This window comes from Cryptomeria japonica, chromosome 5 (assembly GCF_030272615.1).
Source record: "Cryptomeria japonica chromosome 5, Sugi_1.0, whole genome shotgun sequence".
Lineage (NCBI taxonomy): Eukaryota > Viridiplantae > Streptophyta > Pinopsida > Cupressales > Cupressaceae > Cryptomeria > Cryptomeria japonica.
Genome location: NC_081409.1, coordinates 527,438,092 through 527,454,964, shown reverse-complemented (window position 1 = coordinate 527,454,964; position 16,873 = coordinate 527,438,092). Strand labels below are relative to the sequence as shown.

General features: G+C 36.7%; 1 protein-coding gene across 3 annotated transcripts in view; it reads right to left on the bottom strand.

Moving 5' to 3' along the window:
• Positions 1-3,057: 3,057 nt before the first annotated feature.
• Positions 3,058-16,873, bottom strand: part of LOC131069164 (NAD(P)H-quinone oxidoreductase subunit U, chloroplastic) — a 76,015-nt gene continuing 62,199 nt past the window's right edge. The window contains exons 3-6 of one of the 3 annotated variants that reach the window (XR_009112116.2): positions 9,824-9,913; positions 9,566-9,706; positions 6,284-7,129; positions 5,675-6,186 (exon numbers count right to left, since the gene is read on the bottom strand). Coding sequence is in view for 2 of the 3 variants with exons in the window: in XM_058004518.2 (XP_057860501.1) it covers positions 3,293-3,385; positions 9,566-9,706; positions 9,824-9,913 (324 nt within the window). In the remaining variant the exon portion in view is untranslated. Of the gene's footprint in view, positions 3,386-5,674; positions 6,187-6,283; positions 7,130-9,565; positions 9,707-9,823; positions 9,914-16,873 lie in introns of those variants that run through there. The other 2 variants (XM_058004518.2, XM_058004519.2) reach the window with 2 other exon arrangements.

The following is a 16,873-nucleotide window of genomic DNA, read 5'->3' as shown; positions in this document are numbered from 1 at the left end:
ACCCATAGTGCACGACTACAGGGGCATTTGTGCATAAGTATTGGCAATTTTAAGTGCACAGCTATTAGGGCACCTTTAAGCAGGTATCAAGCGAAACTTTAAAATGTGTATTTTTTGACCCTTGTGTACATAACATATCCCACAACATGCATCATTACTACCCAGAAGCTAGAACAATAGCTATAAATAGTTAAGTCGCATGCGGAGACAACCAAAAAAATCCTCAAAATCTGATGTACCGTTTAGAATCCATGGGTGCACAAAATTAGCTAAAACAGAAACTGGTATGCTTCCCCTAGTTGTATTGCAATCCAATTAACAACATACACAAGGCTTGGAATGTTGATAGAGGTCATCGTGTTGAATGGATTAATACCTTCATAAAAATTGGAGTGGTTGATTTTCCAAAAATAAGAATGGTGCTAGGTTGGATGGGGGCGCAAACATAGAGGGAAAGTACCAAAAAATGGTGGAAACCAATAGTAGGACAGAGGCGTTGAAAGTAAAGGGGCGCTAATTGTGGTATGGCAAGGAAGATAAGACTAAAAGAATCCATATTTCCTGAAGGAGGTTTCAATAAATCGAAAATTACAAATGTGATTGTGGCTCTGAAGGCAGTAATGGAATGAAGGCTGCAACTAATAGAAAATCCAAGCATTGAATGTACTAGTGGAGCCACCAAGGATGAAGTTGGGTACAAAGATAAAGGGCCACTAATGAAAATAATTCAAATCTATCAACCACAAGATGAGGAAACCATAAGGTGCAACTAGCAATAACTTCAAGGACCTATAAATATCAATAAAAAAACACCAAAAACTTGTAAAGCGTAACCATGAACCCTCCAAACAACCTAAAATAGGCCCACATTTCATGCAAGCAAAAGCAATGATAGGGCTCCACAACACTCCAACAATAAGGCTATGTGTGAAAATAATACTATGGGAAGGAGCATGCTCTCATGACATGCCACGTTGAAATTAGCCAAGATCTAAAAGTGTGAATTGATAAACTTTTACACGCAAAATAGCGAGCACAATAGTATGTCTATCAATATAAAAATAAAGAGTATAAAATGTACATAGAAGACTTGCATATATAGTCAAGGGTGAGAAGGTAGGAGTGAAACTCTAACTACACCTCCAAAGGTGCAACACTTGTGAGTTCATTTGACAAGTGTGTTAAAAAATGTGAAATATGCATGATGGGGACGCATTTGATTGTGAGTTCATTTAATCACAATCAATTAAATGAATAAATTCTATTTATTTCAATTTAATCCCCTTTCCTCTTTTAAATAAATTAAATAAACATTTATTTAAATCATTAAATCCCCCCACTTGCATTCTCCTAAAAATGCAACTTGCACCTATTTGTTGAAATAAATGAAATTTATTTTAATAAAAATCCTATTTTCCCTCACCCACCAAACCCACTTGCAATCTTAACCCCCTTCTAGATTCTTCTAAACCCTTCCTAATTAACCTAATCCATCCCCTAAATATTGTCACATTCCCAAACAACTTGGAGTCACTTCTCAAAAACCTCAAAGTCTTTGAAAAGCATTAAATGTTTTGTGTGTTCAACAATTTAACCTCTAAAGTCTTCCAAACCACTAATGGCTCTTACATGACCATTTATGGTTAAATCCACTTGCACCCATGGTTAAAGACTTTAACCCCTAACTCAACCCTCATGTGATCCATGTGTCTTCTCGAGCATTTATTGCTTTGACCATGGTTATCCTCACTAACTCTTGCACAAGAGTTTATCCATTGGATAAAAACATTATTCTTTGGATAATAAATTTATTCACTCAACCCAATCTTAACCTTAACTCCCAAGTTAACTCTCAAGTCATGTCAAGCATTTAATGCTTCTTCCCTCTCCTCTCAATCTATCTCATATTGACACTTGTCATCCTGGGATTGGGTTGAAAGTCCTCACATGGATCATAAACCATTCAATCCTGACCCTTGTTGAGATTACTCAATCTCAACCATCCATTGCTCCATTTTACTTATAAATAGAGCTTGCATTCCTCATTTTCAAATCCTCAAGCATTCTCAAGCATTTAGCATTCATAGTCATAATCCTGAAAACTTGTATGCATTTACATTATAGTGAATTTTAGAGAAGAGCATTTAGCATAAATCACATACATTGTTATTTTGGTCTAAAATAAATCATTCTCATTTCATAGCATCTAATATTAGTTTTTGTTCACATTTGCATATCATTTTGAGAACAATCATCTTTCATCTTGAATCTCCATAAGGCATCCATAATGCAAAAAGTTGTTGAGAGCTACACTAATTTGGAACTTGGAAAGGAGAGGAACAAGAGAGGAGAAGCTACAAGCATGGTAGAAGACATTTGGAGATGTCTCCTTGCATTTATATTCATAGTTAAATGTTTTACTTTGTTTTTAGTGTCTCTCTTGGTATGCTTGCTTAGACTAGTTTTTGGTTGATTAACACTAACTCTTCTTTGTTTCTTGTGTTTCTTATGTGTTATACGACCATAGGTTCTTGTCTAAACATTAACCTCTTTTTGCAGAGCATCAAAAATATTAATTTAAAATATTGTTCTTCGGCCTCTAAGCTCCTTTCTTGAGATCCTCCATTTGCCCCCTTCTCTCTTTCTTCTATTCCTACATATTCATATATTTTTGTGTCAAGCCTTACCTAGGGAGGTTCTATCTTGGGGAGACTTTCTTACCTCTTAAAGACACAAAATGTATTAGAAGTCTGCCTTTATAGTCATCTATTAACTTAGGGTGATCTTTTTAACTTTTATTGTTATATATATGTTTTGTATTTTTTATGTCGTTCATTTGTATTCACTACAAATAAATATTACTATTTTTAAACATGTAACATTTTGTATTGTTATAAATCACATTTAATTATAAATAGAACTAAGGTAGTATATACCTTCTAAAGGTGGTTTTGTTATTATTTATGAAATAATATTTCAAAATTCAATCTGATATTAAATTATTGATGCAAAAAACACACATTCTAATCCAAAAACTACAATAATCAACATTATGGATTGTGGAAATCTAATATCATTAAAATTCAATATAATTTGTACATGGTCATTTCTAAAAAATATATACTGAACAAAACATCCCATTTAGGGCACCTCTCTAACCAATACATGTTTATATCATTATAAAAAAGTTCAAAAATATTTACTAAATAATGAAATGAAATTAACAAATATATGAGTGCAATAGTATAATGGTGCTAACACCTAAATAAGATGAAACTTTTGTATGTACTCACTATTTTAAAGTGAAATTCAGAATAAATGCTAATAAAAGCCATCCAAGGAAGAAGTATCCCACATATGCAGTTGGCCTTGGGTCGTCTTCTTCCTACCATGGAAGTAAAACAAAAGTGTTAAATCCTTCTTCGATACAATAATCTCTTTGATTTTTTTCCCTACTACAAATTCCATTGTGTTGATAACCTAAAAATACAAATTCCATTGTGTTGATATAAATAACCAAAAAATAAAATGGGAACCTAAAAAAACACTTAAAAGACAACATGAAATTATTCACCGAAAATATTATTAACATAAATGATCTTTGCAAAATATGGACCCTATTATTAGGATGGCTTTTGAACTGGTCATGGAGCCCAGAATGATGAAGAGGTTGTTGTTGAAGATGGTGATAAGGATAGGAAAAGCAACAAGAACAACAAGAAGAAAAAAGAAAAGAGTCCCTCTCCTAGGGAGAAGGAACATCAGACAGTGCAAAAGGATGGGAATGAGGATCCCACTGATCACCCCGGGGAGGATGAGTTGAAGGCCCCCAATTGTGATATCCATGAGCTGAAGAACCGCCTTGATAGATTGGGGCCGAATGAGGAAATTCAGAAGTTGAAACGGGAAATTAGAGAGATTAATAACAGATTGGAAACCAGGGACAAGCAGCTCGTTAGCATCAACAAATTCTGCATTCAGGTAATGCACATCTCTGCGCTAACTCTCAAACTCCTCCATGATAGGACTGCTGAAGATGAAGCCGACAAACATGCTAACCAAGAACTCTACAGGTTCCTCTCTGAGGACTGGGGTAAAGTCATTGATATGACTGAGATCCGTAAAATGGCCCCTTAGGTCTTAGGCTGTTGGTTGTTGCTAGGTTTTTTGGACTCTCAGGGTATGCCCCTATTGCTTTTATATCTGTTTAACTCTCATTGCAAACTTTGTTTTTGAGATGTTTTGATGCTGATAATATGCTGTTGATAGTCTATGACTATGTTAAGGGTCAGCGGCTGCTTTACTAATCAAAAACATAAATGATCTTTAAATTTTGAAAACATAATGTTTTTTACTTGAACTTTTAATAACTAGATAATATTTTAATATATTGAGGTACTTTATTTGTAGTGTTGTATGTGCAAGAAGAAACACTTAACAATCAATAAGGAAACGGTGTTCACAGCTGCTTCAAAACAAACCAAAAGTGCAAGGGGAGACAATTGTACTAGAGTTAATTATATTGTTTAATACAAACATAAAAGATATAGAACATCGATTTCACAACCCAAAAGTCTAATACATATCATGATATTGAATGTTGCACATTACAAAGTCAAATGCATCTTACAGGATATTAAATGGTATGCCTTATTCCTCTGAATACCCATAGATCCAAAACAGCATAATGTTGCATACCAATACTAAAATTCTATGCAATGGTTTTTACAATATAAAATTTAACTCTTCAACACTTATTTTCATGAAAGCACATTGGTTTTCAAATTAGAATACTCAAATACACCCGCTGATCATTGGCTGGGCCCCTCTCTACCCGTCAGTTTCCCGATTTCTAGCTATTCATGCTTGTATTGTTTGTAACTGCCATTGCTGATGGTGCTATTTTTGGGGAGTCTTATTTTTGCTGTCTCTTTTATCTGGAAGATTTTTGGAGATTGTGTGGTATGGACTATGGAGGATTATAGAGGTGTGTCGCTGTTATTTTGGAGATTTTTCTCTTAAAATGCAATGAACAGTATTTCTATGTTTGGTTGCAGTGAACAGAGGTTCATATAAATCAAATATCATTTTAATTTTGAAATAATTATTCCCCAATCAATAATGGAAATGGCTATGCAGCTCCTAGGATGCACCAATGTATAAGTTACTGTCATATACCATAACTTATGCATTGGTGCATCCTAAAGGTTGGATAACTGTTTCCACTAATAATGTTTGTGGGTGGAAACCATAGTGCTTAATTTCGACAGGGCTGAAGGAATACTAAGAGACAATAGAGGCAATGCATATGCGTTCTATGTGATAATATGGGAAGGGAAACAAAAATATTACAAGAAGTTACCCATAAATGTTGGTTTGGTTTTGAGTAGTCAAATTTTAAATTAAAAAATCACTAGAATTTACAATTTAGATTTCAATGTTGGTCTTTGGGTACTTGTAAATTTATAAACTAAGTTGCCGGTCCCAGTTCAGGCTAGGGTTTGGGTTCGAGGTTCAGGTTCACAAGTTCAGTCAAATTTTTTTGGGGGGTTTTGGTTTTGTTTGTACAAAAACATATAAAAATAAAAAATATATACATATATGCAGCATTAGTTAAGTTCAAAATACACCACTATGCTATTGGTCAAATAACATAGCAAAATACACCACCATATTAATAGTCAAAACTCAACTGTCATAATGTATATTAAGTTTTAGTTCAAATAACATAGCAAAATAGTAAATACACCACTATATTAATGTTTTAGTTCAAAAATAATAATGTCAAGTGTCAACAATCAGCCATCATTGATCAAATATCATATGGGTCATCAAAAATATTGTCATCATCCTCCATATGCTGTAGTAAATTAGAAGAACCACAAACAGTGCCCCTAGGAGTGGCATTGGCACTGGCTCTGGGACTCGCATTGGCAGCGGTACTAGCAATTGAGTTTGTTTTGGTAAGTTGTTAGCTTCTGCAATTGATGGTGAGGATGCCACCAAAACTAATATCTGAAGTAGCCTGTTTTCCAAAATTTTTATCAATGGTTCATTGTTTAACTGTTTAACAGATTTAACTAATTCTGACAGTCCACGTACTACAATACACTATCTATGGCCTGTGGGGAGTCTGCATTTATCAGGGCACTTAATGTTTCCATGAGTAGCCTTTTTTACTGCTTCCTGGAGATGCTTTTAGGACAGGGTTGAAGCAATCAGATTTATGAGCAAAGAAGTTTTTGTTTTTCATTCTATTATGCAAAAATGAAATAGGTTTTACCTTTTTGGTTTTTTAAGAGGTCAAAATAGGGTTCTTCTGGGGTTCGCAAGGCTGAACCCACAGGCTGTGGGCCCGTCTCCGGGTCCCCCTACAGAACCCAGTAACTTAGAAATTTTAAAATAAAAGATATATATATAAACTGCAAATTTATGATAAAGCATAAAACATTGACAGATTGGCTGGAGTTGAAATATAAAGAAAATAAGTTTGAAAGATCCACATTTTGTTTAATGAAAGATCCAACTGCTGCTTTATCTAGCTTGTCAGTTTACATTACATAATTTTACTTTTCCAAAGCAATTCAAATCTCAGATGAATGAATGTTCTATTCTTCTGCTACCAAGATAATTTCTTCATGAAAGGAACTTCCCCAATTAAGATTGTTTTCATAGCAGTTCACTTGTTCCACAATAACTTAGCTACTAATACAATCTTTTTGTTTTCAAAACAAACAACAATCGCAATAAATATATATAAGCATCCTTGTGGACAAAGGGGCACAAGAAACCGGAAGGACTTCAAGAGAGCTACAAAAGAGGTGAGGAGCAAAAAGGCTACAAAGGTTACCTGATTGCCTCAAATCTGTACAATGAGTACAAATGAAATCTCAGAATACTTTCCAAAAGGGATTTGGAGGTGTGAATGCCCATTTCATACAGCAAGCTTGAGAGAAAATGAAGTTGAGACTTCCTTTACCAATCCCTATATCGATGAGAGGGCCCTAATTTTACTCGATTGACACCTCATGTTCTTCAGATGGTAGCAGATTTGATCCTCAAATTTCTTCATTTTGTTTTCATGCTGGTCATTGAGTTTAATGCAACCACAAGCATTTCCATGGTGAAACTATACATAATCTCAAGATCATTTACACAAAGTTAAGGGTAAGTTGTAAAGACAGAATACCACCCATGGATGTTTTAGACAATGAAGATGAACTTTGAAGCAGAAATCAAAGGACAAGATTAAAACCTATGAATGGCTAAGTAGACAAATTTTGATTTATCTTCTGACTAGCTTTAGAACTTCTTTTTTGCTTCATTTTTTTCATTCTAATCAAGACCATAAATATAAACTGTCATACTTAACGATTTCCAAGCCCAAGAATTTACCTATATTGATGCATTATGCAAGGATCACCATAAATTTCTATGCCTGATAATGAGGAATATTATTAAAGTTGTGAGACTGAAACTTATTGCAAAGTGTACAAATGTACAGTCTAGAATGATGGAAGGGACTGGTGGCAAGCTTTAAAGGCTGCAGCCTTTTTTTGGTTTAGTCGTGGGTGATTAAGCAAGCAAATCATGGTTAAACATGCAAAGTGATATTAACAGAGAAATTTAGTATTTGTGGTGTTGTGCTGGATGTTAGAGAAGAAGACTAGTGGCAAGATGGTGTCCAACCTAGTATGGAGTAATGTGAAAGTTAAGAAGAAAGCTGAGTTCTTGGGAGAAAAGGATGTAGTAGATTTTGAAGGAGAGGATATAAAGGTGGTCAAAGCAGCCAGGTTTTTGTCCAGGTTTGTATACTATATTTCAAGTTAGATTTTGAACCCTTATCTATGCATTTGGATGCTGAGAATGTGGGCCTTAGCCAAGGAAACGGATGGAAAGCCTTCTATCAACATTCAAGAGGCCATGGAAGACTTATTGCCAGATTTTGGGCAGTTGATTGGAAGGAGAAATGTCTTTGATGTGGCACAATCTCTCAGCTATGCAAATATGATATACACAACCATTAGAGTCTTCTTGTTGCATGAAGACGTTGATAGTCTAGTGGAGCAAGGAGAAAAGAATATTTAGAACTGCATCAGCCATCTTAACTCAAGTCCTGGAAAATCAAGGTAAGCTTATTAATTGCCTACAAGAAATCAGTCTTCGTCTAAATTTATAACTTTCTTCTACTACAAGGGTCAAGGAGGTTAATTGTTACATGGAGGTCTCTAAAGGTTAATTTTCATGTTACCACAGATGTCCTAAAATTCATTCAAAATTTTCACAATGTCAAATTTTAGTGCATATATTTTGGTGAAACTAGAACCTTCTTTGGCATTTAAAAAAGAAGCTAGAAAGGGTTTTGATTTTGTGGGTATCTTACTGGAGGTGTTTTCAAACTTGTTGCATACTCCATTTATCATTTTGGTAATGTTCCATTGAGCTGGAGGTAATCTTACCTGTTGGTTATCTTTGCTAGGTGATAGCAGAGTGTTTACAGCATTTGGGCAACTTAGTTTGATGTTGCAGACCTGAACACATATTATCAGTCCATTTCCTCGGGATTTGAAGGTAATATTTCAGTGGTACAACCTCAGAACAGTCTATCAGTGGGTGTGGTTGGTGAGCTGGAAGAGTGTTGGGTGGTGTTGATTGGCGCCATTGCTTGTAGCAGCCCTTAGAAGATTTGTATCAGACCTACAACCTTCAGATTCGTCTTCAATATAAGGTGCTTTTATGTTAGTTTCATGTATTTCTCAACCAATGTGTTGAATGTACCTTGGGGGTTGTTTATCCACCAACGAGCTTGTAATGATGTGTATGTGAACTGAAATAAAATCAATATCAAACTATTGCAGCCAAGTGTTCTCTTTGTATATTTTGTATAAGTTTCATCTGCAGATAATTTCTTAAAAAAATAGAAAAAATCAGGGGGTAACCATTACAGAAAGTTTGAAAGGGGCTGGATGTGGAATTAAGTGAGGTCACCATGGCCCCCTCACAAGGAGAGGAAAGGTCTTTCAGATTGAGGGGAGTAGAATTACAAGGGAGAAAGAAGGTGTGGCCAGTTGATGCAGGTTGCAGACAGCAGCTGGTTCATTCATACGGTACTCAGCAGCTGTCATGATATCATTTAGGAAAAACAGTAAATGTGTCCAGGCACAATATTTATTCACTTTTCCATTGTTCTTATCGATCTTTTCTTCAACAAATTCAAATACATTTGAGTCTGAGTCATTTCATCTATCTAAGAGTCACATAAAATGGAAGTCATTGCCTTTTGCATGTAGTTGTTGACAAAAATATAATAGCATTCTATGATCTACGGAATAATAATTCAATCATTTCCAATATCTAAAGAAGTGTTGGATTAAAATTGCCCTGTTCTGATTATTCTTTCAAAAATTCCAGGACAACATAAAACAAAAACATATTACACCTTGGTTCAACTTTCCCCTCAGTCTGAAAATAAATTGAGTTAAAAAAAATGTCAAATTCATTTGGCATGTCATGCATTGCATTCTGTAGAAAAGAATCCTGTTTGAACTTAAAAAAGAGCAAGTACCTGTGTGGGACCCGGTTCAGATGACCGTTGAGTTATGTCAACCTCATAAGGCCAAACATATCTTTCTTGGTTTTCAACCCTTGCTAAACTCCAGTCATAAAACCTTCTTTCCTCCTCTGATGACAAAATCTCATAAGATTCCTGACAATGGAGACCAATACCACTGTAAATTTCCCAGTAAAGATTGAGTATGAAGTACATGCCAAATAACTCATATGCAATGTGAATAGTTGAATAGACATGGGAACAATGTCAAACCTTCAAATCTTGTATCTTACTTTGAACTTTCTCTTCATCCAACTCTTGTTGCGTAAGGTCTTCACACTTCCTCCGAAATGCCTCACGAACCTAACCATCAGGAATCAAGGAAATATAAATAGAACTGGGCTTTAAGAGGATATTTTTATTCCTTACCCTGCAGAATAAATTGAAATTGTAATCATATATGCTTTAAATATAAATAGACAGTCACTATCATATGATCAGCGAATGTCTGATTCAATTCCCAGGTGGATCGGTGGACAAACCTGCAAATTAGCTAGCAATCTACAAGATTATGGAGTAAGAAAATGAGACCTTAAGCTAAAATGCAAATGGACATGCAACAGTCATGAAATACTTGAAAGGCAGATGTATTGTATAGGAGAAGATACGTGAAATGACATATATGCAGCAAAGTTACTGGTTAGCTCTTCTCTACCTGTACCTTGTACAACAATGCAAGTTTTTAATCATATGGGTCATCAATTAGGTCTTCAACAATATGCTGACAGCTGTCACATATGTATGGTGCACTTCACATGTGGGCAGGATGGTGCCAGGTGTCAAACCCATATGGTGCTACTTGTGGTGCAGGTTTCCAGTTGAAACACAAGAACATGTGGGACAAAGGCTGCCACGTGTTGAATGCTCATGTGCTGAACTAATCAATAACTAGATGAAAGCATGTGCACCTACATACAGGACCATGTTTATGTGGGTGAGCAGTGCTGCACAAGGTGCATGAGAACTGTGTGCAAAACAGTGATGTGTGGAGCTGCATTAGTACCGTGTGGCACACTTTTGAGTGGAGACAAGCATCCAAGTGGCATTGCTAAATGGAACAGAGGTTGCACAAATGTATGAGACTGAGGTTACGTTTGAAGCTGCATTCGGATGAATCTTATCCCTTAAATCATTTTATGGTTGGGAAATCTGAAGATACATAGGGTACTCACAGCTTCAAAGTCATTGAGAGAGTACTATTTGTTTGCCAGACCTTGGCTCATACTATTCTTGGCAAAATAATTAGATAGAAGTGATGGGGAAAGTATAAATACAAATGGCTAAGAATTGTCATGTATTGAAGCTGCCCGGTGATGAATTTTGAGAAACAAACCAGAGTCAAGCAATGATGAACTAGAGACAGAGAGATCAGCCAAGTCACCAAAATTCATGCAGCCTGAGATATGGTGTTAGGCCAAAGTTACTCACAAATTACAGCAAGGACTTATTTATATTTAATGTTGATTAAAGGCCAAAAGATTGCCAAAGCTATTGCAAAATAGATATGATACTCAAATTAAACCACACAAGTGCTTATTGCACCTCTAGTAAAGAATTAATTGAAAAAGGACCAAAAGCAAATTCCACGTGATATATAGAAAAGGAATGTAGAAGCATGGATGGAAATTCAACAACACTAATGATATGCAGAGATTGCTCTAGTCATTCACACTTAATATTTTACTTGAACCAACCTACAGTTATGTTGTTGTAAAGTTGTAACAGCAGCCACGTAGAATAGAATTTAGTGGATTTGTTTCCTAGTTAAAATGGTTGAGCGATAGTTGAGATAAAATAGGAATTATTAGTGTTATTAGGATCAAGCTTGTTGTACATAACAAGACATCTTTTGTATAATTACCCTTTTCTTTGAATAAATATATTATACCTGATGTGGAAATTTCAAATCAACATTTGGTAGCAGAGAAATGGTGTATTCATAAGAGCCTATGAAATATGCTTGAAGCGTCTATGCAGACTGGTATGTTTGGTTTGATTATTTTTTAATCTTTGGTTCAACATTTTGTAAGCCTCATTCACTGTACATTCTTTGCTATAATTTTCACTTTTATTCATTAAAAGCCTTTTGGATATCTGTCATTATTTTGGGTGTTGTTGATGTGTATTTTGTACACAACCAAACACAAAATAAAATACCTAAAAGGTACCTTATCCTCTCTTGATTAAAGTTTCCGAATGCTGAAGATGTCGCAAAAAGGATCAATCGGGATGACTTCAAGGTTCTTTTTTGTAGGATCTCTACGTGTGGATAAGCTCTTCGCGGTATGATGTGATTTTGCTGGAATCACAAGGGGACTTACACTTGACAACCTAAACGTCTGATTTGCTGGAATCACAGGATTTCACTAGTCTAGATTTTGAAAAAAAAAGGAAAAAGGACGAGGGCGAGGAAATTAGGAGCAATGAACGACCTTTGATGAAATTCTAACTAAGTCTTGTTTTGACATCCCAGGACCATCTCCACAAGATTAGTGTGATCTTCGGAGGAAAGCTTTGTGATGTTCAGATCATCGCTACAGGCATAGACACCATCAAGCTGATGCATGTCAATGAAGAAGCGACAATTGAAGTTAAGCTCAAGCTGAATGATTCCAGTTGACTACACAAGGCAAGTCTACAATCAACAAACTGCTAGTAGTATGGATATACAAATTTCACCATCAATCAAACACATTTCTTCCACTCATCTAATAACATGAAATCAAATCTGAGAAGTATAAAGACCATGCAAATTGTTGAATCGACCCATAGATTTCACCATTTCTCCAATGAAGTTTTACAAGTCTTTTACAACAACATCTTGGCAACAATCTTTGCCCTCTCTTGCTATTCTACTCTAATTGCTATTCTATCAACTGACTATTCACTATTAGCTAACTATTCACCTACTATCAACTATTGACTAACTATTCGCCTTTACAAATGAAGAGCCAAGGCTTATATAGTGCCCTCAATACAATTCAATGGCTCAGATCCACTTAAGATCAATGGCCGAGATTTTACAATGAAAACCCTAATTAGGGTTTGTTACAACAACTCAACTCTGGCCAATGAAATAATTGCATTATTTGGACACATGTCTTCTCTAGAATATTCGACCAATGGATGGTCGGGGTAGGTACATCGAAGTTAGTGCCATCTTTGATGAGTCAGGTACATTGAATCTGGACATGCTGAAGTGGACCAACCCGACTGGAGGAGTGATGACTGGGATGCCACCTTGTCTTTCCTTCAAATGTTGGACTGGAAGAGGTCATCCTTGATGAGGTTGGTCTGGAGAAGGTCGTCCTTGTTGATGCTGGGCTGGAGAAGGTCATCCTTGTTGATGCCGAACTGGAGAAGGTCGTCCTTGTTGATGCCGGACTTCTTTTCTCTGCAAAACAAATCAAGAGATGATTAAGGACACATAATAAATTCATTTCAACATAGCATTTCCTACCTTAAATCATCAACAAGAAGATATCAAAATGAAGTTTGCTTAAGATTCTTTCCAAGGACAGGCTTCATAAGAATTTCACCCTGAACCCTTTGGAAGGGTCAGGAGCGAATTTTCTTGGTTAGGCCTCAATTACTCCATTTTTTTGACTTCAAAATCCTCCGGAAGGTGAGCATATGCTTGCTTTAGTCCAACAAAGTCTAGGGATCCATCCTTTAGTTTCTCACATGGGCAAATTAGGTGATAATGGGAATTTCGCCCTGGACCCTTTGGAAGGGTCAGGAGCGAAATTCCTTCTTTAGGCTTCATTTTACACTTCCTTTACCTCAATTCATCTTGCAAGGCTTAAATAACCTCCCTCCAGTCTTTTCATGCCTTAGGAATCAAAATCTTGTCTTGACACAAAGGGGAAATGGTGATTTGGATGAATTTCGCTCTGAACCCTTTGGAAGGGTCAGGAGCAAAATTCTTGATTTGGCTCAATTCCTTCAATTTCAATGTTTCCTAGCAACTTGAAGTTACTCCTAAAGACTTCTTCTATCCCAATTCACTTTAGTTTGCAATTGTCTTGTCACAAAATTTGGAAGAAAGGTGGTTTTGGTGAAATTTCGCCCTAGACCCTCTGGAAGGGTCAGGAGCGAATTTCTCAATTTAGGCTTATTCCTTCATCATTTCAAGCTGAATTCACCTCAAAAAGCTAGAAAACACTTCTCCTCTCACATCCAACCCAAGCTTGATTTGATTTTGCAAGGCAGAATAGGAGATTTTAGGATTTTCGCCCTGGACCCTCTGGAAGGGTCAGGAGCGAAAATCCTCCTTTGGCCTAAAATCATCACTTTTGGAAACCAACATCAAGTCAAAGGTAGTCTCAAGGGCATTTATTACCTTAATCAAGCCTTGTCTTAGCATAAATTTGAAAGGAATGGGTAGGTTTTAGGATTTTCGCTTTGGACCCTTTGGAAGGGTCAGGAGCGAAAATCTTGTCTTAGGGCTATCTTGCCATCCTTCCAACTTCAAATTACTCCCAAGGCATAGAACATCTTGTCTTTCTCCTTCCCATGGTATAAAAACCAAAATCTTATCTTGAATTGCAAGGAAAAAGGGGAATTTTAGAAATTTCGCTCTGGACCCTTTGGAAGGGTCAGGAGCGAAATTTTCATGCTTTCAATTTTGCATTCTTGGCAACCAAAATTCATTCTAAGGCAATCCAAATGCCTTCTCACACCCTTGTCCTAGCTTGGCCTTGCCCAAAATTTTGAAAAAACAATGTTTTCAAGGATTTTTGCTCTAGACCCTTTGGAAGGGTCAAGAGCGAAAATCTTGTCTAGGCTCAATTCCTTCATCATTCATGGTCTTTAACAACTTAAAGTCATTCTTAAGGGCATGCTCTTCTTGATTTTGCCTCATCCCACACTTGACCTAGCAAAAAACTTGATAGCAAAAGAGATTTTGAGAAAATTCGCTCTGGACCCTTTGGAAGGGTCAAGAGCGAAATTTTCATTCTTGACCAAAAATCATTATTTTTTCAACTTGAAACTTCTTTGCAAGGTAGGATTTCATCTTTCATTGCCCTAGGAACAAGGTTTCATGTCCAAGAAAGGTCAAAAAAGTAGGCTAATAAGGAATTTCGCTCTGGACCCTTTGGAAGGGTCAGGAGCGAAATTCACTTTCCTGGCTAGAATCCTTCATTTTCATAACTTCCAAACATTCTCAAAGGCTAAATCATGCTCATTCTTCTTCTCATCATGTCTTGGTCATCAAGATTTGGCTAAACAAGGAAAGAAATGCCTCTTAGAGAGATTTTCGCTCTGGACCCTTTGGAAGGGTCAGGAACGAAAATCTTAACTTGGGCTAGATTCTTCATTTCTACTTTCCAAAACGACCTCAAGAGGCAAAAGCAAGTCATTTTCCTTCCATCCATGCCATAACAAATCAAAACTTGATTTCCTTTATTGCAAAAGTAAGAGCTTTTAGGAATTTCGCTCTGGACCCTTTGGAAGGGTCAGGACCGAAATTTTCATTTTTGGTCCAAAATCCTTCATTTTCAATGCTTTCAAACCTTTCAAAGGCAATAAGAATGTCCAAGCTTCCTTCCAAGGTACCTTGCAACTCAAAAATTAGCCAAACTTAAGATGAAATGTGTTTTGGGAAGATTTTCGCTCTGGACCCTTTGGAAGGGTCAGGAGCGAAAATCTCATTCCTGGCTAAATTACTCATTTTTCAAGCTTCAAACCATTTCACAAGGCAAAATTAGATCATCATCCACATTAGGAGCAAGGTTTCTAATCCATTCAAGTCAAGAAACAAGGTTTATGATGAATTTCGCTCTGGACCCTTAAGGGTCAGGAGTGAAATTCTCCTTTAGGCCAAAATCTTGTTCTTCAAAATCAATCAAACTCCCTCTCAAGGCAAAAACATACCCATTCATCTCCCATCAAGCCAACGCCTAGCCAAAACAAGGAAGGAAAATGAGTGTTATAAGGATTTTCGCTCTGGACCCTTTGGAAGGGTCAGGAGCAAAATTCCTCTCCCAGGCTAGAATCCATCATCCCAAGGTCTAAAATCTCCTCTCCAAGGCAAAGTTGCATCAAACCTTCTCAATTATGCCTCAAAAGTCTACAAACTTGGTCAAGCTAAGGAGAAAAATAGAGGAAATATGAATTTTGCTCTGGACCCTTCGGAAGGGTCAGGAGCGAAATTCACCTTAGGCCATGATCCTGACTTTATTTTTTTCGCATTTCTTCATTCAAACAAGTGCTTTTGCCTTCGTTCAAGCCTAGGAATGCATTAGTTCTAGGTTTTGGTCAAAGTAGAATGTCTTATGGAGAATTTCGCTCTGGACCCTTTGGAAGGGTCAGGAGCGAAATTCGCTTTGGACCCTTTGGAAGGGTCAGGAGCGAAATTTGACTTTTTGAACTCTCCGTCAGGATCATTTTATGGAATATAACATTTAAGTATACTTTAAGTTATATTCCATATATACTTTTAGGATGTTTGAGAGTGGTTTCGGACCTCCAGGAGTTATATTGCAAAATGTAGTTTTTGGAGGATCCTTCAGTTTTCCAGACTTAGTCAAATTTCAGGATCAGGACATTCCAGACTTAGCCAAATTTCAGGATCAGGGCATTCCAGACTTAGCCAAATTTCAGGGCATTTGAAGATCAGGATGACATTCCAGACTTCATCACTCACCAACTCGACCTAACTCAGACCTTCAAGGATGATACCCACTCACAAAGCAAGACACAATTAGCAACAAGAGCAAAACCAGGCCCTAAAGAAGACTCTCAAAGAAACCCTAATTCTGGGGCACTGTTGTGACGTTCTCACACATCGCCCCATTACACATGGGGACCCCTGTTTTTTGTTTTTTTTTGCTTTTTAGGGTTTTTTTTTTTTTTTTAGGTCTTTTAGGGTTTTGTTAGTTAGCCTTTGCATTTTGAGTGCTGTCGGGGAGATCAATAGGATAGCAGGTCCTGCTGGTCTGAAAGTCTTGATCCTGAAATTTGGCTAAGTCTGGAATGTCCTGATCCTGAAATTTGACTAAGTCTGGAAACTGAAAAACCTCAAAAAACTAGATTTTGCAATATAACTCCTGGAGGTCTGAAACCACTCTCAAACATCCTGAAAGTATATATGGAATATAACTTAAAGTATAAGTGATATTCCATAAAAATTATCCTGATAGAGAGTTCGAAAAGTCAAATTTCGCTCCTGTCCTTCACTGAGGATCCAGAGCGAAATTCGCTCCTATCCCTCTCCAAGGGACCAAGGCAAAACGCTCCTGTCCTTCACCAAGGGTCCAG